At 42.0% G+C, this 24,338-nt stretch overlaps 1 protein-coding gene across 3 annotated transcripts in view; it reads right to left on the bottom strand.

The window, feature by feature from the left end:
• The window catches only part of LOC124555766 (dual serine/threonine and tyrosine protein kinase-like), a 335,619-nt gene that overhangs the window by 114,602 nt on the left and 196,679 nt on the right, over nucleotides 1–24,338 (bottom strand). For all 3 annotated transcript variants that reach the window (XM_047129810.1, XM_047129811.1, XM_047129812.1), the window contains 2 exons: nucleotides 21,787–22,002; nucleotides 3,848–4,031 (listed from right to left, as the gene is read on the bottom strand). In XM_047129810.1, the coding sequence (XP_046985766.1) occupies nucleotides 3,848–4,031; nucleotides 21,787–22,002 (400 nt within the window). The remainder of the gene's footprint in view (nucleotides 1–3,847; nucleotides 4,032–21,786; nucleotides 22,003–24,338) is intronic.

Genomic DNA, 24,338 nt, shown 5'->3' with positions numbered 1-24,338 from the left:
TTTCTATCCCTTTTTTTAAATCTCTTATTGCAGTAGATAGTAATGATCTTTCTTTTACGTGTATTGTTGATTCTGAAGATGCCTGTTGCGCAGACAAAACCAAAGAAACTTCATGACCAAGACAGGTAAATAAAAAATTATGATAAAAACATTATTAATAACTACAGGAAGTCTGACACACAATGCGAGTGCTGTGTGGGAACCAATGATGGCAGACCAGCTTGGATCACCAGTGACATTCTGGCTGGTTCCTCTGATTCTAGCAAGTAGCTTACTGGTTTTTAATACACTGAAGCAGCTTGGAGGGAGACAGACAAAAGTGTTGCAAAATTTAGCACTTCAAATTGGTGTGTCAGCAGCTATGTTCACAGAGCTGTGCACAACCTCAAACTGCAACCTCACAAAGCAACAGTATGTAAACTTGCCAAAGAATAGACAATGCAAACCTGAAAATCCTCACTGATTACATTGACACCACATGTACAGTATGATGAATGGAGTGTGGTACATAATTAGTGCCACAAAAATTACTGGACTAATCTTTATCCAGTGAACCTTAACTTCTGAATGCTATATGAACAATATATTGCAAACTTCTTTTTGAAGGAATCACTATGAATTCTCAGGTCAAGAATTCTCATAATTAATCTAACCGATAGCACATTTCAATTTCTCTACAAAAAAATTCTGATGGAGTGATGAATTACACATTTCAGTAAAAACATTACTTATCTTTCAAGAAGAGGTTCTAACTATTAAATTAGAAAAGCTATCAGCACTGTTGGAGAGCTATTTCTAATGAATTGTTCATTTTCTTAATTTCAGAAAGGACTGCCTACATGAATTATTATTACAAATCACTGTACCAAAAATAAACAAAATATTAGGGAAAGATTAAGAGTAGGATGCTGTTCTAAAAAACTAACTAGTACAGGACACACTTACATCTGCATGACTACACAGCATGTTTCAGATGAAATAATAAATATAAATTTTAGGAGGTTTTAGAATACATTACTCTGAAGAAAACATTCAGTGTAATGCAGTGGCAGCTATTGATATCTGAATTGGATGTTGCACTGAAGTTTAAGTGTCGCAAGTGAGAAAAGTCTATCTCTGCACCTGGCTTCCCGAGATTCGCTATGATGTAAACAACTCTAGAATTCATGGTGTATAAAGGTCACAAAATTCAATTTTTTAAATCCAATTTATATTCCTGGGAAAACTTAGAAATATATCTATGACAGAAAAATAGATGTGGAAAAGAGCATGCTACAATTCATAGACTGTCTAGAAAAAACTCTAGTCATGTGTGATGAGCTAAATTCTGAGTAGAAATATCATTTACAAGACTGAAAATAAAAGACAAATTACACACTTCACAGCCACATAGCCATGACCATTTTATTAATATTCATTCTAAATGCTCTCTTAAAGTATCAATTTCATGTATTAATATTTTGCACAATATTAGAAACCAGTAATAGTCATCCAAGTCTCTTTACAGCCAGCTGCTTCTCATCAGAAAGGTGGGAGAAGTCTGTACCCTGTAAATTATTTACACTATTCATTTTCAATTGCACTCCACAATCCAGAAGCTGAGAAACAAGCTAGTTCTCACTTTCCAGAATGTGTTAGATACAGCAACACACAGAAAACTATGGTATGATGAACAATAACACTGAATCACTTTCAAACACCACAGTGACTATACACAAGTCTCTTAGAAATAATATTCACAAAACAGGTGAATATTACGGCTGCAGTAACATGAAAAATCTACACACTTTCCAAAATGTCACACTGTTAGCATTAAACTAAGCTCTATTTGTGATTGACAAAAATATATGATGCTGTTATTCTGATGAGAACACATTTCATCTGAATATCAACCCTCACAACAAATTTGTGAAGAAACAAAAATTGTTATGATTGTGGTTGAAATGTCAATATTGGTAATATCGTGGGTGGCAAAACTGTGTTCACTATTGACTTTGATGACAAATTAACATTGCAGGAGCAGAGAAAGTTGCAAGAAATGTCCTCTGTAGAGTAATGCTATTTAACTGTTTCCTGTTAGGGAGTTTGCATACTTGACTGCAACACCCTGTGACATCACTGGTGAATATGCTACCTGGTGCTATGGCCAGACCACAATTACTACTTGCTCGAAGTACAATGGCCCACTAAGAGTTAATGTAGGACTGCAAATCCCCGAGTTTCCTTCAAGCCCAGCAGGATTTGTAAGTTTCTTACGAGATAACAAGATGTTGAATGACCGAAGATAGTTCATTATAATATATTTCATGGTGTATATTTGGCTTCCTAAACCAAGAAAATAATAAAAGGGGACAAATGAAGTGAAAAATTATTGGGCGTTGTACAATACTGCAACAATACTACGCACAGCCACTGGTATAAGGTGTGTCCAATTTTTGATGGTTACAGAGAGACAGCTGTAACAATGCAACTCAAATAAACGCTCACAGAAGGTTTTAAGCAAAGAAACGATTTAAGTTAGAAGCTGATTTCCATAAATTCCACCTATGACTTCAAAATACTTTCGAATTCTCCAGATAGCACTGCATGTAGCTCTTCCAAGATCGTCTTAGCGTTCTTTTATGAGAGCAGCACTATTGAGAAACTGAGTGGTCAATTTGTATCTTGTGTTCACTACTTCTTTGTGGTCTTGGCATTTAAACCACCCTCACACACAAAAATCTGGAGGGGAAAGCTACAGGGACCTTAGTGGCCAATAAATGTGACCATTTTTGTCTACCTATCTTCGCAGAATGTTAGGTTTAGATGATGTGTCACCTGGGAACTAAGAATGTGCAGGGACCTCTTCATTCTGGAAGAACATACCCATCTTTGTAGCGAAAGGAACCTCTACAAATAAAACGTTAGGTTAATTTTCAAGAAACTCTAGATAAGTGGACCTTGTAAGACAATTTGATAAAACAAGCAATCTAGTCAAGTGATAGCAAATAAGCTGTCTTGAGAATGTGTGTCCACAAAAGCATGTAGGTTTCTGTCAGATCACCAATATGAGTTATGAGTGTTATTGCTTCTGATATAAGTGAAAGCAGGTTCATCAACAATATGATATACTCTCCAATTAGCCAACAACAAAACTCCAATCATCTACCTTCAACTCCTTCTCGAAGGTGTTGAATCTACTGCAACTGATAGTGACAGAGATACTGCATATCTAACGTACAATGTCCACTGTGTTTTCTTATGTGGAACGCCAATATGTGTAGAAATTCATTCTCTCTCTCTCTCTCTCTCTCTCTCTCTCTCTCTCTCTCTCTCTCTCTCTCTCTCTCTCTCTCTGTGTGTGTGTGTGTGTGTGTGTGTGTGTGTGTGTGTGTGTGTGTGTGTGTGTGTTGAAGGACAGTGTTTTACCAACTGAATAATTTTTTATACTTCATCCACACACTGTTCATTTGCACATTCAAATAATCTTGAATGAGGCACTCTGCAGTTATGAAATCGTCTACCATTTTCTCTACAAGCAGTAGAAGTATTTCCATTTTAAAAAAATTTTTAAAACATCTAAATTACTTTATTATCGGATCTTTTAAGAAGTGAAGAACAATGTCATTTCTGGCAATTTTCTTATGTGCTTTCTGAATGCATGAGAGTTAAAAATTCTTCATATTCTGATGCAATATTTGTGTTTCACTACCGTAATCAACAATCTTTTCAAGAATTGTATTATGAAGAGCACTTGTCTCATTGACACTCACACCCAAATTGTGCGCAGTGACAATTCTTAGAATCATCAAATTTAATGACTGCTACACATTTCTTAATGTCCTCAAGTTAAGCAATCAATACTTACCAAAACGAATCATGTCACACATGCAGGTGCTTTCCAGTGCAAGTCGTGCAAGTTTTGGTGCATGATACTTGCGAATAGCAACACGTTGTTCTTCTGTTCGCTCCAGACGCCCCGAGTAGTGATTTTGGAGTGATCGCAGGGCAGCAGTGAAGGCTGCATGTGAAGCATTTAATTGGTCCTTAAACTACAAAAAAGGAATGCACTGCTTAGTGAAATTATTAATTAGCAACTAAGGGGGGGGGGGGGGGGGGCACAATACAGGGAAGACAATTTTAAAATATACACTAGAGTGCAACGAGTACACAAGAATCACTGTAAATGGCCACCACATCAGAACTCCTTCCATTGACCAGGCAAGTGATTCAAAAACACAGAAAAGCAGTGCGTTAGATCCGGAATGTCTCAGTCATCAATGCACTTTCATTGTGAGCTTACTGCAGTTTACAGTCTAACACTACAAAGATATTATTTGGTCAGTCATATACGGAGCCTGAATCCTCAAACCCCTTGAAGAATATCTGACAGGCTGTAGACTCAGTAGCTTTTTACGTGACAGTAAATTTTATGTCACAGTTTTGGCAGCAGCAGCAAGAATAAGAAGTATTTGCTAAAGGCCAATGCAAGATTACTTAAAAGTAATCATAACAGGACCAGTCACAGTTTTAAAAAATTTAAAAAAGCAACAACAACAACAAGCAACCAACACTTTCGCTGTCAGCGCTACAGATGCCACTGAAGATGTTTCATTACAAACTCTGTATCAGACTCCAAGCTATTTACCTATAGGCCATAAAAGCAGCTTGAAGAAATATAGAAATAGGCCTGTCTGTTGTAAAGTCAGAAGCACTGAGACTGGCCCACAAATGATTGAAGAAATGTGTTCTTCACAGCTGAATCCCCTTTCAATTTGCAGGAGTCATCATACCGACAAGTATGTCATTAGGACCTACAGTCAGTTTTGATATAGTGTCTTTGTTCACGATGGTTCCAGTTGATGAAGCTCTCTCCCATATAGCCGATATGTTCCCTACTGATATAGTAGCCTTGTTCCAACACTGTCTATCCTCAACCTATTTTCGGTACAATGGTGAATTTTATGAACAGATCGATGGGGTAGCCATGGAAAGCCCCCTAAGTCCCACAATTGCGAATTTATTCATGGAATATTTTGAACATCAAGCACTGCAGTCGGCCAAAAAAAGCCCCTCGAAGTGGTATCGGTATGTGGATGATACCTTTGTAATATGGAATCATGAGGAAGAAGACTTGAATGATTTTCTGGTACACTTAAATAGCATCAACCCAAATATTAAATTTACTATGGAGAAGGAGAAGAATGGACTACTTAACTTCTTGGATGTATCAGTTATCAAAGGGGCGGATGGGACCTTAGGCCATAAGGTCCACAGAAAAGGTACACATACTGATCGCTACCTCCATAGGAACTCAAACCACCACCCTAGGCAAAAGAGGAGGGGGGGTCATAAAAACACTAGTGGATAGGGCCAATAATATTTGTGAACCAGGCTACTTACAAGAAGAACTAAATCATTTACGAATGGCCCTTGCGAAAAATGGTTATACGAAAAACGAGATTAACCGAGCACTTCACCCAAATAGAAAAATGCCTAAAAATAGGAGACAGCAACAACCATCAGCTGGAAAAGTATTTCTTCCTTTCATCCATAATATCACGGATCGCATTGGAAAAGTGCTCGCCAAGTTTCAGGTAGAGACCATTTTTAGACCTACTAAGAAAATTAGTGAATGCCTAAGATCAACAAAAGATGCTCGTCACCCCCTAGCCACCCCCGGGGTATATAAAATTCCGTGTAGTTGTGGCAGGGTTTACATAGGAACTACAAAAAGAAGCATCAATACACGGTTGACGGAGCACAAAAGAAACTGTCGCTTGGGACATATCGACAAATCGGCAGTAGCGGAACATGTTTTTAAGGATGGAGATCACGAAATAAAATTTGGTGAAACAAGCGTGCTAGCGAGGACATCGCACTATTATACACGTATGTATAGAGAGGCAATTGAAATCCACAAACATCAATACAATTTTAATCGTAAAGAAGAAGGATTAAAATTGGATAAGATATGGCGGTTGACGTTGCATCAATTACGTGACAATCGATTGCCTGCAATCTAGAGAACAGACGATAGCCAGAGATAGCTGCACATCGACGTCACGTGACGTGTGGTGGCGCCCCCTACGATCTCTATATAAGCGGCGGCCCCAGCTCCTAACAGCCAGTTGTCGACTCACCTCGGTTAATGTAAAGCAAGTTTCCAACTGTGACTTTCTAATGCAAGGGACTGGGGGAAGTAGATGCTCTTGTTCCTTGCACACATCATAAATGAAATGATATTCGTGGATGTGGAGTAAGTCAAAAACTCAAACATATTTCCCTTTAAAAGGCTGTAACATACTTGCCAAAAAATGTGTAAATGTAAGGGAAAACTTCAAAAAGTAAGTTACACATGTCATCCCACACTAAGACCACTGCGCAGCAAGAGTGAAGCATGTCAAAAGAGAGTACATGTTTTGGGTTCCCTTACAGAGACAGTTTTGCTGTAGCAGGATTAACAGGTGAACCACTGTGTGTGAGTGTGTGAGTGATGTGGCACGGCAATTGGAAATGTACTTTCAAAGTTGAAGTAGGAGGGACAGTACGGTTCTTGTGGGCAAAATGTCTAACTTCCACACAGATTCCCACTGAAATTCTGGAGGTATATGGGCCAAATGCAATGTCACATTAAGAAATAGTGAAATGGTGCTATTTGGGTAATACTGATCAGGAGAGAATGGCTTTGACATCTACCACAGGTGAAACTGTCCACGGAATCAAGGATCTGATTTGCAGTAATCACAGATTTTCCAGTGATGATCACACTCACACAGAAGTTCTCGAATGGCTCCACAACTAAGGAGCAGATTCCTTATAGAGGAATTTAACGACTGTAGAACATTCAGATCATTGTTCTATAAACATAGTCGCCAAGGCTCTATAAGCCTTGGCGACTACATTGAAAAACAGCATCATGTATCTGTGTCACTCTGAAGTGTAGTGCAACATTCAAGAAAAGTTACTTGGCCTGCCATAATAATGTGTAACTTACTTTCTGTCGTCCCTTGTATACTGCAGTGAGGTGCGTATGATAAGTCTTTGATTATTACAGCCATACACCACCACATCGAAAATTGTTTACATTGACGACATTACTGCACTGAAGATGTGCAGAAGTAAGATTAATAAGCTGAACTTTCACTAGTAGCTAGACTTTTAAGGCTGCTGGCAAGTTACCGAAAATGTGTATTCTTGAATAATGGACACATATCTGAACTAAAGTGACTTTAAAGATTCTTCTTATTTGTAGTATTTATTCAATAAACAGAGCTGTTGGTATGAAGATGACATACAATATATTGGGAAGCAGGAGTTAGTACCCACAGTTACCTGAATAGGCATCTACATGATGTTCAAGTTCACAGATAATTCTTATTAAATGCTTTTTAACTATGAAAAATTTACTTTGGCCTAATGAGTTAACCCCAAAAAATGATTCAATATGGAGGAGATGGACAAAAGTATGGAAACACTAAAAATCTTACATGCTTAATACAGTGCAGGAAACCTGTTGGGATTCAAAGAAGCATCCAGTCACCTCAGAAAGCATAAATACAGCTCCAATATGGTTTTCAAGGGAATCATATCATTCTTCCTGCAAAACAGTGGCAAGTTCAAATAACTATGATGGATGTGGATAAAGATCATACACCCTTCTCTCCAAAGTAGAACACAAAGGCTGAATATTATTGAGATCTGGTGACTATGTTGGCCAGGACATATACAACAATTAAAACTCTTGCTCACAAAATCAGGCCTGGTTGATGCAAGTTGTGTTAGTGTGGGCCACTGTTTTGGAACACAGCACCACAATTGGGTACAAAGTTTGTACCATAGGTTGGACATGATCAGCCAAAATGGTCATATAAACCTTGGCAGTAATGCGACTGTGCTCAGTACCCATGTAGCTCATGGAATACCATAATACAGCTGCTCAAATCATCAACAAACCCCAACTGTGTTTCATTCTTTAGGCAGAAAGTCTGCCATAAGCTGAAAACAATGGGTAATAAAACTCATCTGAGCAAATGACTTTCTCCCATTGCTCCAAAGTCCCGGTTTTAGGGCCTCAGCACCGTGTTTTCCTGTTACACGCATTTGCATCACTGATGACTGGTTTTGGAATTACAGCTCGCCCTCCATCCGCCAGTTCCCTGCTTACTGAGTTGCCTTTGTGTCGTTTTGGTGCTGACAGGGTTTGCGAGTGTGACTGTGACATTCAGTTCTGCACTGATTTCTGCAGCTGCCATCCACTCCTCTTTTGTCACATTCCTCTTAAATAACTGTTTGTCAAGATCACTTAAACATACTTTGCCTGCATTGTGACTTAGTGGATGATGATTTTCTGCTTTCCCTGCATGCGGTACGAATCTAATACACTGTGCCTTGAAACATCAAACACTTCTACTCTGGTAGCAGCCACCATACAAGCATCATCAATAGTTTTCAAATAAGTAAGGGCTTTTTTTAAATAAATATGTTGCATTTTTCATTACATATCCATGTACCTGTGGTCACACTATCTCCAAAGAGGCAGATTATGTGCATTCCGTTTGACGACAACTTCATAAATGGAAGTAGGTAAATCATTATTGTTCATCTACATCTACATCTACATCTATATACTCCGCAAGCCACCCAATGGTGTGTGGCGGTGGGCACTTTACGTGCCACTGTCATTACCTCCCTTTCCTGTTCCAGTCGCATATGGTTCGCGGGAAGAACAACTGTCTGAAAGCCTCCATGCGCACTCTAATCTCTCTAATTTTACATTCGTGATCTCCTCGGGAGGTATAAGTAGGGGGAAGCAATATATTCGATACCTCATCCAGAAACACACCCTCTCGAAACCTGGCGAGCAAGCTACACCGCGATGCAGAGCGCCTCTCTTGCAGAGTCTGCCACTTGAGTTTGTTAAACATCTCCGTAACGCTATCACGGTTACCAAATAACCCTGTGACGAAACGCGCCGCTCTTCTTTGGATCTTCTCTATCTCCTCCGTCAACCCGATCTGGTACGGATCCCACACTGATGAGCAATACTCAAGTATAGGTCGAACGAGTGTTTTGTAAGCCACCTCCTTTGTTGATGGACTACATTTTCTAAGGACTCTCCCAATGAATCTCAACCTGGTACCCGCCTTACCAACAAATAATTTTATATGATAATTCCACTTCAAATCGTTCCGCACGCATACTCCCAGATATTTTACAGAAGTAACTGCTACCAGTGTTTGTTCCGCTATCATTTAATCATACAATAAAGGATCCTTCTATCTATGTATTCGCAATACATTACATTTGTCTATGTTAAGGGTCAGTTGCCACTCCCTGCACCAAGTGCCTATCCGCTGCAGATCTTCCTGCATTTCGCTACAATTTTCTAATGCTGCAACTTCTCTGTATACTACAGCATCATCCGCGAAAAGCCGCATGGGACTTCCGACACTATCTACTAGGTCATTTATGTATATTGTGAAAAGCAATGGTCCCATAACACTCCCCTGTGGCACACCAGAGGTTACTTTAACGTCTGTAGACGTCTCTCCATTGATAACAACATGCTGTGTTCAGTTTCCTAAAATCTCTTCAATCCAGCCACACAGCTGGTCTGATATTCCGTAGGCTCTTACTTTGTTTATCAGGCAACAGTGCGGAACTGTATCGAACGCCTTCCGGAAGTCAAGAAAAATAGCATCTACCTGGGAGCCTGTATCTAATATTTTCTGGGTCTCATGAACAAATAAAGCGAGTTGAGTCTCACACGATCGCTGTTTCCGGAATCCATGTTGATTCCTACATAGTAGATTCTGGGTTTCCAAAAACGACATGATACTCGAGCAAAAAACATGTTCTAAAATTCTACAACAGATCGACGTCAGAGATATAGGTCTATAGTTTTGCGCATCTGCTCGACGACCCTTCTTGAAGACTGGGACTACCTGTGCTCTTTTCCAATCATTTGGAACCTTCCGTTCCTCTAGAGACTTGCGGTACACGGCTGTTAGAAAGGGGGCAAGTTCTTTCGCGTACTCTGTGTAGAATCGAATTGATATCCCGTCAGATCCAGTGGACTTTCCTCTATTGAGTGATTCCAGTTGCTTTTCTATTCCTTGGACACTTATTTCGATGTCAGCCATTTTTTCGTTTGTGCGAGGATTTAGAGAAGGAACTGCAGTGCGGTCTTCCTCTGTGAAACAGCTTTGGAAAAAGGTGTTTAGTATTTCAGCTTTACGCGCGTCATCCTCTGTTTCAATGCCATCATCATCCCGTAGTGTCTGGATATGCTGTTTCGAGCCACTTACTGATTTAACGTAAGACCAGAACTTCGTAGGATTTTCTGTCAAGTTGGTACATAGAATTTTACTTTCGAATACACTGAACGCTTCACGCATAGCCCTTCTTACGCTAACTTTGACATTGTTTAGCTTCTGTTTGTCTGAGAGGTTTTGGCTGCGTTTAAACTTGGAGTGAAGCTCTCTTTGCTTTCGCAGTAGTTTCCTAACTTTGTTGTTGTACCACGGTGGGTTTTTCCTGTCCCTCACAGTTTTACTCGGCACGTACCTGTCTAAAACGCATTTTACGATTGCCTTGAACTTTTTCCATAAACACTCAACATTGTCAGTGTCGAACCAGAAATTTTCAGTTTGATCTGTTAGGTAGTCCGAAATCTGCCTTCTATTACTCTTGCTAAACAGATAAACCTTCCTCCCTTTTTTTATATTCCTACTAACTTCCATATTCAGGGATGCTGCAATGGCCTTATGATCACTGATTCCCTGTTCTGTACATACAGAGTCGAAAAGTTCGGGTCTGTTTGTTATCAGTAGGTCCAAGATGTTATCTCCACGAGTCGGTTCTCTGTTTAATTGCTCGAGGTAATTTTCAGATAGTGCACTCAGTATAATGTCACTCGATGCTCTGTCCCTACCACCCGTCCTAAACATCTGAGTGTCCCAGTCTATATCTGGTAAATTGAAATCTCCACCTAAGACTATAACATGCTGAGAAAATTTATGTGAAATGTATTCCAGATTTTCTCTCAGTTGTTCTGCCACTAATGCTGCTGAGTCGGGAGGTCGGTAAAAGGAGCCAATTATTAACCTAGCTCAGTTGTTGAGTGTAACCCCCACCCATAATAATTCACAGGAACTATCCACTTCTATTTCACTACAGGATAAACTACTACTAACAGCGACGAACACTCCACCACCGGTTGCATGCAATCTATCCTTTCTAAACACCGTCTGTACCTTTGTAAAAATTTCGGCAGAATTTATCTCTGGCTTCAACCAGCTTTCTGTACCTATAACGATTTCGGCTTCGGTGCTTTCTATCAGCACTTGAAGTTCTGGTACTTTACCAACGCAGTTTCGACAGTTTACAATTACAATACTGATTGCTGCTTGTTCCCCGCATGTCCTGACTTTGCCCTGCACCCGTTGAGGCTGTTGCCCTTTCTGTACTTGCCCAAGGCCATCTAACCTAAAAAACCGCCCAGCCCACGGCACACAACCCTTGCTACCCGTGTAGCCGCTTGTTGCGTGTAGTGGACTCCTGACCTATCCAGCAGAACCCGAAACCCCACCACCCTATGGCGCAAGTCGAGGAATCTGCAGCCCACACGGTCGCAGAACCGTCTCAGCCTCTGATTCAGACCCTCCACTCGGCTCTGTACCAAAGGTCCGCAGTCAGTCCTGTCGACGATGCCGCAGATGGTGAGCTCTGCTTTCATCCCGCTAGCGAGACTGGCAGTCTTCACCAATTCAGATAGCCGCCGGAAGCCAGAGAGGATTTCCTCGGATCCGTAGCGACACACATCATTGGTGCCGACATGAGCGACCACCTGCAGATGGGTGCACCCTGTACCCTTCATGGCATTCGGAAGGACCCTTTCCACATCTGGAATGACTCCCCCTGGTATGCACACGGAGTGCACATTGGTTTTCTTCCCCTCTCTTGCTGCCATATCCCTAAGGGGCCCCATTGTTACACCTTAGCCCTAAATTATTCTGATGTAATAAGGATGCTGACATTTTACACCAAGTGAAGCAACTTTGAGGAAACAGAATTTCCTGTGAATGCTGGAAATTTTCAACTAATAGGTTTTTATCTGAATACAGTATACCAAAATTATGTACTTTAGTTTCTTTCTCAAACTGCATGTTGTTACAATTCTGGCATCTATTGAAACTTCATTGTTTTTCTGTCCTCCCTACCCTAAAAAAGGTGCTGCTCTTAGAACAATATTACTCAGTCATCTAAATTTATAATTTTTTTTTTTATGTATGTATGTGTGTAACTTATGTAAAGAAATCTGTGAAATTTATAATTTACTAAACAATTTTTAGTCATAGATTAATGAAATGAAAATGTCTGCGTGTGTAAATATATACTTTTGAGCAAGTTGTCATTTATATAAAATGGTACATGCTCAGGACAATGTGTAGGATATGTGTTACGTAAAAGGTGGAGTGCTTTTGTACTGAATGGAAGTTAACTGTGGAAATCATGAAAGGTGGCTTGGTTTTTTGGAATGCTACCTGTAGAAAGAGTGGTAACAAGAAGAGAGAGTCTGTGGGCAGCAGCGAAAGATGTAACACTCAGATGGAGCAGGCGATGTCTTGTCTGGAAATTGATGCACAGTAGCCTCGGATAACAGCTGCTGAATTATTACAGCTTTGGTATGAGTTGTTGGGCTATGTTATGGACATTAAAATGATGCCATGAAGAATTAATTAGCCCATATTTCAAGAAATTTGTACACCATACCATGGACAGTGTAGCAGCCATTACTATCTGCCACATCCAATGGCTACAGCCAACACCTTACAAACTGTATAATTAGAATCATAGAAGCATGAACCATTAATTCAAAATTAATGTTTTTGAATAATTATTAAGTTACATAAAATTTGGTTCATCCTGTTATTTTATTCCCAATATTCACCTATATAGGTATATTTCCTGGTATCTGATTATTCCGATTAAATCTTTTATAAAAACATTTGAGTATCTACAAGCACTAATTTTCATCACCGAATACCAGATTCGTTGTCTGAGAAAGTGACAAAATCAAGGAAAGCATGACTACAAGTGAACATTTAACAAAGAAGTGTACAATGGGGCTTCATGTAAGGCGAAATGTCTGAAAATAATTGTTGTGGACTAGCCTTTAACGTAAAGATAAAAGTACTGTATGGTTTATGTAATAGATTTGCTAAAGTGAAATTTTGCTCAAGTATTTTGCTTAGACACTTTCCGATAAATTTAACGATTTTAATATTCTTACTCTGTTTGTGGCAATAAGTAAAGTGAAAGTGAGTAAATAAGTTTTTAGTGAAGTAGAAATAAATTCTTATGGTTATAAATGAAATTCAGAAAAGTACAAAGAGTTATGAAACGAAAATTGCTTATGCGACTCAGTAACACTGAAGTAGGGTTGCATATAAATACTGAATGACAATAAGAGCGACCAAACCCTCCCTACCTTTGGCTTTTGACATTATTTGTTAAGAGAAAGATATAAATAATTATCTTAATAAATTTAAATGTGTGTATTATGCTATTAGAATATGTAAGTATTAAATTTGTTGGTTATACAAAAATGCAAACAACCAAGTCCCAAGTATGGAGAGCTTCTCTGAATGATGTGAGACCCACAAACAGCAAGAGTTGTTTGAATAGCAAGCACATGATCGGACAATTGTAAAAGGATACGTTATATCTGGCTATCTGATTAATAAATTCATTGCTGGTGAAAAATGTATTCCTTCATACTTATTCCAATTAATTCATTAGTACAAGGGAAGATTGAATTCAGAGCTAAGTTCCGACTGAATTTCAATTCGACAGTCGAGAAAGTGAAAGGGAATCCTCAAAAGTTGGCCTACAGTTTTCACATGACAACTACCTACCAACCAACTTTACTTTCTCTTTACTAACTTTCTTACATTCTTACCTTCCAATTTCTTGCTGAAAGTTTACTGCAATGTGTCAAAACAAGTCTATGGCTGTTTCTTCTATTATCTGTTGCCGCTCCCCATCGCTCTTTACTCTCCTCCCCCCTTAACCTGTCTGGATCTAATCTTGCCTTATTTAATTAAGCCTGAAGGGCAACAATGTTCCCCTCCTGCTCCACTCTCTTCCCACCTCTACAGCATATCCTGAAAAATCGCTAAAGAGTTATTTACCTGCTGAACACTCATGCCACTACAGTCACCCTAATGGGAAATATAACCACAGCATCCATATAATCATACCCTGAACTAACAATTCTAAGGCAAATCTAAGAAAGTAAAATCACCGAGGAAGTGGACAATGCATTTACAAAAATTTTGGCCAATATGCAACTAGGCCTGTATGCAGACTTGGTGAAACAAACAAAATGTGCACTACCTTTTGGAAATTGAACTAAGAAAAAGATAACCTCTACTTACACATATTGGCAAAAACTAAATAAATAAATACGCTAGTGGCCATTAAAATTGCTACACCATGAAAATGATGTGCTACAGACAGGAAGTTTAACCGACAGGAAGATGATGATGTGATATGCAAATGCTTAGCTTATCAGAGCATTCACACAAGGTTGGCACCGGTGGTGACACCTACAACTTGCTGACATGAGGAAAGTTTCCAACATATTTCTCATACACAAACAGCAATTGACTGGTGTTGCCTGGTGAAACGTCGTCGTGATGCCCAGTGTACAGAGGAGAAATGCGTACCATCATGTTTCTGACTTTGATAAAGGTCGGATTGTAGCCTATCGCGATTGCGGTTTACCTTATCGCAACATTGCTGCTCGTGTTGGTCGAGATCCAATGACTGTTAGCAGAATATGGAATCGGTGGGTTCAGGAGGGTAATACGGAACGCCGTGCAGGACCCCAATGGCCTCGTATCACTAGCAGTTGAGATGACAGGCATCTTATCCGCATGGCTGTAACAGATCGTGCAGCCACGTCTCAATCCCTGAGTCAACAGATGGGGAGGTTTGCAAGACAAAAACCATATGCACAAACAGTTTGACAACGTTTGCAGCAGCAGGGACTATCAGCTTGGAGACCATGGCTGCGGTTACCCTTGACGCAGCATCACAGACAGGAGCGCCTGCGATGGTGTACTCAATGACGAACCTGGGTGCAAGAATGCCAAAACGTCATTTCTTCAGATGAATGCAGGTTGTGTTTACAGCATCATGATGATCACATCCATGTTTGGCGACATCATGGTGAACGCACATTGGAAGAGTGTATTCGTCATCGCCATACTGGCATATTACCTGGCATGATGGAAGAGGGGGCCATTGGTTACACATCTCAGTCACCTCTTCTTCGCATTGACGGCACTTTGAACAGTGGACATTACATTTCAGATGTGTTTACGACCCGTGGCTCTACCCTTCGTTTGATCCCTGTGAAACCCTACATTTTAGCAGGATAATGCATGACCGCATGTTGCAGGTCCTGTACGGGCCTTTCTGGATATAGAAAATGTTCAACTGCTGCCCTGGCCAGCACATTCTCCAGATCTCTCACCAATTCAAAAACGTCTTGTCAATGGTGGCCGAGCAACTGTCTCATCGCAATACGCCAGTCACTACTCTTGATGAACTGTGGTATTGTATTGAAGCTGCATGGGCAGCTGTACCTGTACACGCCATCCAAGGTCTGTTTGACTCAATGCCCAGGCATATCGAGGCTGTTATTACGGCCAGAGGATCTATGCACCCAAATTGCGTGTAAATGTAATCACATGTCAGTTCTAGTATAATATATTTGTCCAATGAATACCCGTTTATCATCTGCATTTCTTCTTGGTGAAGCAATTTTAATGGCCAGTAGTGTAAAAATAAAAAATAAAAAGGAAAAAAACTGTCTCGAGTTTCTTTGCATGGCCATCCTCCACAGCAAGCACAGAAATAATTGGTTTCGTAAATAAAAATGCCTTGTCTTGCTGCGCTGTGTTTTATTTTCCCAGACTCATTTCACATTTTTTCACTTTAAGGTGGGATCCATAGCAATAGAGTTATGATAAGACTTTTGCTCTGATATGTATTATTTGTACATTATAAAACAGTTCACTGCTTGCTTTTTATGTAAATAAGTGATTACTTCTGGTTCTTTCTGTTTTTAGTTGTAATCTGGGTTTTCTCTCACCTGGTCACATGTAGGTCGCAATGCCACTATTTATGAAACATAAGCTTTTTTCCGTTTTTCAAACCTTTTAATTCCTATTTTTTATTTTGTTGCACCTGTTTTGAGGTGCTCCCATCTTCGGTCACTAGTATAGACATAACTCCAATATACACATAACTATTTTGAGTTCACTGTGTATCTCATCCTGTTTGGTTTGTTTACGTATGCATACATGTAGCCAACCGGCCCCAGAGCCGGGGTCAAGGGAGGACTTTTTTTCCCATTTGATTCGAGCTTTGGTTTAAATATTATGTGCTAGCCACAGGGGGGCGGGCGGAGGGAGAGGTTCAGGGGGGGAGGGAGAGGTTCAGGGGGGGGGGGAGGGAGAGGTTCAGGTGGGGGAGGGAGGGAGAGGTTCAGGGGGGGGGGAGGGAGAGGTTCAGGGGGGGGAGGGAGGGAGAGGTTCAGGGGGGGGGGGGAGGGAGAGGTTCAGGGGGGGGAGGGAGTGGTTCAGGGGGGGGAGGGAGTGGTTCAGGGGGGGGAGGGAGTGGTTCAGGGGGGGGGGGGGAGAGGTTCAGGGGGGGGGGGAGGGAGAGGTTCAGGGGGGGGAGGGAGAGGTTCAGGGGGGGGAGGGAGAGGTTCAGGGGGGGGAGGGAGAGGTTCAGGGGGGAGGGAGAGGTTCAGGGGGGAGGGAGAGGTTCAGTGGGGGGAGGGAGAGGTTCAGTGGGGGGAGGGAGAGGTTCAGTGGGGGGAGGGAGAGGTTCAGTGGGGGGAGGGAGAGGTTCAGTGGGGGGAGGGAGAGTTTCAGGGGGGGAGGGAGAGTTTCAGGGGGGGAGGGAGAGTTTCAGGGGGGGAGGGAGAGTTTCAGGGGGGAGGGAGAGTTTCAGGGGGGGAGGGAGAGGTTCAGGGGGGAGGGAGAGGTTCAGGGTAACATTGGGCTGGGCTAGAACTTGGATGGGTAACTATCCGGTCTGCCAAGCACTGTTGGCAAGTGAGGTGCACCCAGCCCTTGTGAAGCAAACTGAAGAGCTACTTGATTGAGAAGTAGCGAGTCCAGTCTCATAAACTGACACACAGCTGGGAGAGTGGTGTGCTGACCACTTGTCCCCCCCGTATCCGCATCCAATGACGCTTGTGGGCTGAGGATGACATGGAGTCTGGTTGGTACCATTGAGCCTTCACATGGCCTGTTGGGGTGGAGTTTAGTTTCTTCTCTAATGGTTGGTTTGTGATTGTGTTCTCTCAAGTGTTCTGCAAATGCGGAGTCGTTTGTCCCATACCTCCAGGCTCTCATGTGTTCTTTGTATCAGACATTAAATGTTCTGCCGGTTTGTCCAATGTATCTGCCATGACAATCTGTAATTGATATATATGACACACACACACACACACACACACACACACACACCTGCTTTCTGGTTATATCTGTGTCATTTTAGTTTTGGTGTGTATTTTTGGATAGAATTGCCTGTTGTGCATGATATGTTTATTCCCTGTCTTTTGAAAACGTGATTGTATGTGTAAGTTTGTGTTTGTATGTCATTGTGTACCATCTTGTGTTTTCTCTGATATTTTCCTGATTATTTTGTGTAGTTGTTATGGTACTGAGTGATTGTGTTTGGTTCTGTTGTGATGATGTTAGTAGTTTTGTGCTTTCTGCTTTTATTTTACTTTTAATTTTGTTGTTTAGCTTTGTGACTATATTACTATTGCACCCACTATTTTGAGCTATCTGCATTAATATGTCCAGTTTTTTTTTGTGCCTTTCTTTGTTGAGTAGGACTGTGCTGAGTCTGTGGAGCATGTGTCTAAGTGCTGCTTCCTTTAGTGAATGGGTGGTTCAAGGATTGGGGGATGATAATGTCTGTTGCTGTGTGTTTACAGTAAATTTCAAACATATGCTTACTTATTTGCTTTTTGATTGTTATATCTAGGAAGTTAATTTGGTTATTCGCTTCTCTCTCCATTGTGAATTTTATATTTTTATGTACCTTGTTGAGGCCAGTATGTAATTTTTTTTTTCAATTTTTTTGTGGTTCATCTATTAAGCACTCTTCTGCCCTTCTTTTTGTGAAAATGATCTGTTGAATGTGGTTTATAGAAATATTTGCTAAGGCTCCTCACACTGGGGACCCCACTGTTATTCCTTTTTCTTCTAAATAAAATTCATTAATGAAATGGAAGTAATTTTGTTCTGTTATGAGCTTTATTAATGTGTTCATCAGGGAGTTGACTGTGTTTTCAGGTTCTTATCTATGATTTCTATTGTTTCTGGTACTGGTATGTTGTAATACATGCTTTCTATATCAAATGAGATGAGTGTTGCTGTGTCGGATTTTTATATCTTTTATTTGTTGTATTTGCTGTGTAGTGTTTTTAATGGTTCTGTCTCCTTGGACTTTGACATTTTCAGACAGTAATTTTAACATGTATCCTCTTGCTTGCTTGTAAGTGGGGGCTTTTCTGAAATCCAGTATTGGTCTCGCAGGAAGAATTACACTCCTGGAAATTGAAATAAGAACACCGTGAATTCATTGTCCCAGGAAGGGGAAACTTTATTGACGCATTCCTGGGGTCAGATACATCACATGATCACGCTGACAGAACCACAGGCACATAGACACAGGCAACAGAGCATGCACAATGTCGGCACTAGTACAGTGTATATCCACCTTCCGCAGCAATGCAGGCTGCTATTCTCCCATGGAGACGATCGTAGAGATGCTGGATGTAGTCCTGTGGAACGGCTTGCCATGCCATTTCCACCTGGCACCTCAGTTGGACCAGCGTTCGTGCTGGACATGCAGACCGCGTGAGACGACGCTTCATCCAGTCCCAAACATGCTCAATGGGGGACAGATCCGGAGATCTTGCTGGCCTGGCTAGTTGACTTACACCTTCTAGAGCACGTTGGTTGGCACGGGATACATGCGGACGTGCATTGTCCTGTTGGAACAGCAAGTTCCCTTGCCGGTCTAGGAATGGTAGAACGATGGGTTCGATGACGGTTTGGATGTACCGTGCACTATTCAGTGTCCCCTCGACGATCACCAGTGGTGTACGGCCAGTGTAGGAGATCGCTCCCCACACCATGATGCCGGGTGTTGGCCCTGTGTGCCTCGGTCGTATGCAGTCCTGATTGTGGCGCTCACCTGCACGGCGCCAAACACGCATACGACCATCATTGGCACCAAGGCAGAAGCGACTCTCATCGCTGAAGACGACACGTCTCCATTCGTCCCTCCATTCACGCCTGTCGCGACACCACTGGAGGCGGGCTGCACGATGTTGGGGCGTGAGCGGAAGACGGCCTAACGGCGTGCGGGACCGTAGCCCAGCTTCATGGAGACGGTTGCGAATGGTCCTCGCTGATACCCCAGGAGCAACAGTGTCCCTAATTTGCTGGGAAGTGGCGGTGCGGTCCCCTACGGCACTGCATAGGATCCTACGGTCTTGGCGTGCATCCGTGCGTCGCTGCGGTCCGGTCCCAGGTCGACGGGCACGTGCACCTTCCGCCGACCACTGGCGACAACATCGATGAACTGTGGAGACCTCACGCCCCACGTGTTGAGCAATTCGGCGGTACGTCCACCCGGCCTCCTGCATGCCCACTATACGCCCTCGCTCAAAGTCCGTCAACTGCACATACGGTTCACGTCCACGCTGTCGCGGCATGCTACCAGTGTTAAAGACTGCGATGGAGCTCCGTATGCCACGGCAAACAGGCTGACACTGACGGCGGCGGTGCACAAATACTGCGCAGCTAGCGCCATTCGACGGCCAACACCGCGGTTCCTGGTGTGTCCGCTGTGCCATGCGTGTGATCATTGCTTGTACAGCCCTCTCGCAGTGTCCGAAGCAAGTATGGTGGGTCTGACACACCGGTGTCAATGTGTTCTTTTTTCCATTTCCAGGAGTGTAGTTTGTGGATTTTTGGTTGCTTATGGAGGACAGGTGCAGCAGTCCAAAGTCACACAAAAACTGCTGTACAATGACTGGAAACAGTTCCATGAACCTCACCACAAAACATTTAAACCAAAACTCAAATCAAATGGGAAAACACACACACACACACACACACACACACACACACACACACACACACACACACACACAAGATTAGATACACAGTGAACTCAAAGTAGTGTTATGTCTATACTTATGTATAGTGTTATGTATTAGTGTTATGTCTATACTTTTATTTAATCGTATGGCTAGGGCATCCCATCGGGCAGGTCATTCGCTGGGTGCCAATCTTTCAATTTGACACTACTTCGGCGACCTGCAGTTAATGATGATGATGATGATGATGATGATGATGACAGCACAACACCCAGTCCCTTGGTGGAGCAAATTCCCCGACCCAGCCGGGAATCGAACCCGGGCCCAGAGGATTGACAATCCGTCATGCTGACCAATCAGCTACCGGGGGCGGACATGTCTGTACTAGTGACAGAAGGCTGAGAATGCATAAAAACAGCAAGTGGAAACAAAATGAAAAGTGGGAAGAAAAATGTTCTAAACACTAAAAACATGTTTATATTTTGTAAATAGAGCGGTAGTGCAACCTCCATGTGACCAGATGAGAGGAAACACCGATGCCGACTAAAAACAGGAAGAACTGTAAGTAATCATATATTTACATAAAAAGCAAGCAGTGAACTGTTTTATAATCTATGAATAATACATACCAAAACAAAAGTATATCATAACTGTATCATTATAGATTCCATTGATAATGCATTTAAGTGAGTAAAGGCAAAATGCTTCTGGGAAAATAAATGAGAGTGCAGCAAGAAAAGGCATTTTTATTTACAAAACAAAAAAGATACTGTCTCTATTTATTGCACGAAAACAAAAGACATGATCTACACAGCTTTACAGTCTTCAAATTTTCTCAAATAATTCATAAATAAAAGTGAAATTTTTAATAATCTGCATTAAACACACACTGACATATGTACCTACAGCATAATATGTACTGTTTAAATCACGAATGACAAATTTGCATGCTTTCCTGAATCACATAATGTGGTAAACTAAATTATGTTATTACAAGCTCAATAACTTATATTTATGACAGTACAAAACTTGTCCATCTCTCCTTGCACAGTGTTAACTGATAATCCTCACTTTCAGCTTAGCAGTTGATATGCAAACATGAAAAGATAAATATAAGATGAAATTCTGGATGGATGGCTGGATCAAAGGATAGGTGGTTTGATTGACTGACTGACTGACTGACTGACTGACTGACACTGACTATGACTGATTTGAGTTCAAGGCACATATCATGTGAGTCATTAGTGCCCATAAGTTTTGGATGCAATTCTGTTCGTATATGGCACTGGTAATTTCAGAGGTACTCTCCCTTTGATCAAGTAGTTCAGATTCTTATATGGTATAAATTCACTGAAGACGTTCCAAGAACCAGTTCATTTTCTTGGTTTGATTCACATCTTTCAGGTCAGATTATCCTCCTGTCATAAGGTATATACATAATGTGTAGCAGTTCAACAGATCAGAGTGGCTACTAAGACTGTGTGATGTTCACACAGGTTGCAGAGCTCACTGGCTGCACTAGACTCTTATGGGACACTGATGAACATAGTCCACTGGTACTCCTTACTGTAGGTAGAAGGTATATGTTTGGCAATTACCTGATTAGAAAAAATGCTCTTAACTAAGCGGGATGGACTCAATGAGTCTATCATTTCAGTTGCAACTTGTTTTCTCCAGTCAGCATCCAATCTCCGTGGAAGAGCCCAAGGGAACTTGAATGAATACAGGAGCTTCCTTAGTCTTTCCATAAAAGAGTGAAGTAACGTAGATGAACTTGAAGGGTTCACCTCAATATTGTAAGCAGCATTCAGTATCTGTAAAAACAAACTGAAGAATGTAACACAAGATATTTCTAACTGACACAGTGTCTTCCTATAAAATAATTTAAAAAATTTCACACTTATTCAAACAGTAAAAAGAGGCAAAAAAGAAATGGGGTGTTATAAAATTATGAAAAGTTTTGAGGCTGCACACACTATAACAGAAGCGAACCAAAAGAACACATCAGGAATGAGTTGCCATCCACAGCAGCAATTTAAGCATTAAAACTGAAATTAAAAGTCATAAAATAAGTAGCAGTGTAGCTTCTGAAATATGGGAAACACTAATGCTGTACTTGAACAACATACAGGGCCTAGGTGGGGAGGGGAGGGGAGGGGAGGGGAGGAAGTGAGAGGGATGGAGGGAGAGAAGTCACATGTCAATGTCATATGCAAAGAGGGAAATACAAACATAAAATATATTAAACTGAACATAATGGAAACAATATCACTGACAACTGCATCTTGGTATTATACATTAATGTGTTTCTCTGCAACGCCTCAAGCAACTGCACATCACAGATTCGGACATCATGGTTAGTTTTGATGTGGTATCGCTGTTCACCAGGGTCCCACTGAAAGACTCACTAGAACTGATTGCAGAGAAATTTGATGGTGCTCTGTTGGACCTGTTCAGTCATACACTGACATCCACGTATTTCCTGTACAGAAACCAATATTACGAGCAAACTGAAGGTGTAGCTATGGGCAGCCCACTGTCCCCTGTGGTTGCCAACATGTTTATGGAGAGTTTTGAGGAGAGGGCATTGGAGACAGCCACATTCAAACCCACATGCTTCTTTAGGTATGTGGATGACACCTTCGTGATCTGGCCACATGGGATGGACAGGCTCAATGAGTTTCTTGAACATCTTAACTCATGCCACCCTAATATCAAGTTCACCATGGAACTGGAGAAGAATGGCCAGCTGTCATTTCTGGATGTACTAGTCCAGAGGAAAGCAGATGGATCAATTGGCTACAGTGTGTACCGAAAACCTACACACACTGATTTATATCTGCAGGCCAGCAGTTGTCACCACCCTGCACAGAAGAATGGGGTTCTGAAGACTTTGGTCCACAGAGCACGTGCCCTATCAGACCAAGAGAATCTACCCATAGAGATAGAACGTCTCAAAACAGTTTTCTCCAAGAATGGATACATGGACAGACAAATTGAGAGGGCACTCCGACCAGCCACTATACCACAGGTTCCTGAAGAAGACCAAGATGAAGCAAGGAAGGTGGCATATCTGCCCTATGCTGGCTCTATTTCTGCCAGAATCAGTAGGATCCTGCGTAAACACAATATCAAGTGTGTTTTCTGTCCATCCAACAAGATCGGGGGACTGCTGGGGAGTGTCAAAGACGACCTGGGGTTACGAAAACCAGGGATTTACAATATACCTTGCCAATGTGGCATGTCCTACATTGGCCAGACGACAAGAACTGTGGAGATCAGGTGCAAAGAACATCAGAGGCACACTAGATTAAGACAGGTGACTAAGTCAGCCATTGCTGAACACTGTCTAGAGCTAGATCATGCCATGAAGTATGAGGATACCAAGATTCTAGCACAAACACCCAGATTTTGGGACAGTGTCATAAGAGAATCGATTGAGATTAAAATGGCTGACGATCTTTTGAATCGTGACACAGGGTACTAGCTAAGCAGAGCCTGGGATCCGGCTCTGGAATTGTTAAAGGAGCAACGGGGCCAGCTGCAACACTACACAAACAGAAGAACCAGAGACATGGAGATGGTAAACGAGCCCCTGACGGACTGCCAGGAGCACCAGACCGAAGATGGAACACCCAGAAGTGGGACTGGTGGGCGCGGACCGCAGAGGGAACATCCAGAGCTGCAGCAGATGAAAAACGGAGCAGCAACGCTCCAACAGGTCGTGGTGAGCGGGCGCGGACCGCAGGGGGAACGCCTGGTACCCCAGACCGTAGATGAAACCCCCAGGAGCGGGTTTGGTGGGCGCGGACCGCAGAGGGAACACCTAGAACCGCAGCGGACGGAAAACGGAGCAGCAACGCTCCAGCAGGTCACAGGGAATGGGCGCGGACCACAGAGGAAGCGCCTGCAGCCGTTGGTGGAGGGGGAAGTCCATAGGCATAAATACTGGACCAGATCCACTCGAGGAGCAGTCTCAGGTCGCACCTGATGAAGGTCTCGAGCTACGTGACCGAAATATCGTGCAAGTACGACGCTGATATCCGGCAGAACACCCGACAACCCAAGATGTCAGTTCAATTACTGTCACACGAAGCCTTCTTCAGGTCGACTACATATGAGATGTCACAGCAGCTTTGTCTGTGCTATA

The sequence above is a fragment of the Schistocerca americana genome, chromosome X (genome assembly GCF_021461395.2).
Source record: "Schistocerca americana isolate TAMUIC-IGC-003095 chromosome X, iqSchAmer2.1, whole genome shotgun sequence".
Lineage (NCBI taxonomy): Eukaryota > Metazoa > Arthropoda > Insecta > Orthoptera > Acrididae > Schistocerca > Schistocerca americana.
Note: the sequence above shows the minus strand (reverse complement) of the source record. Positions and strands in the feature narration are given on the sequence as shown.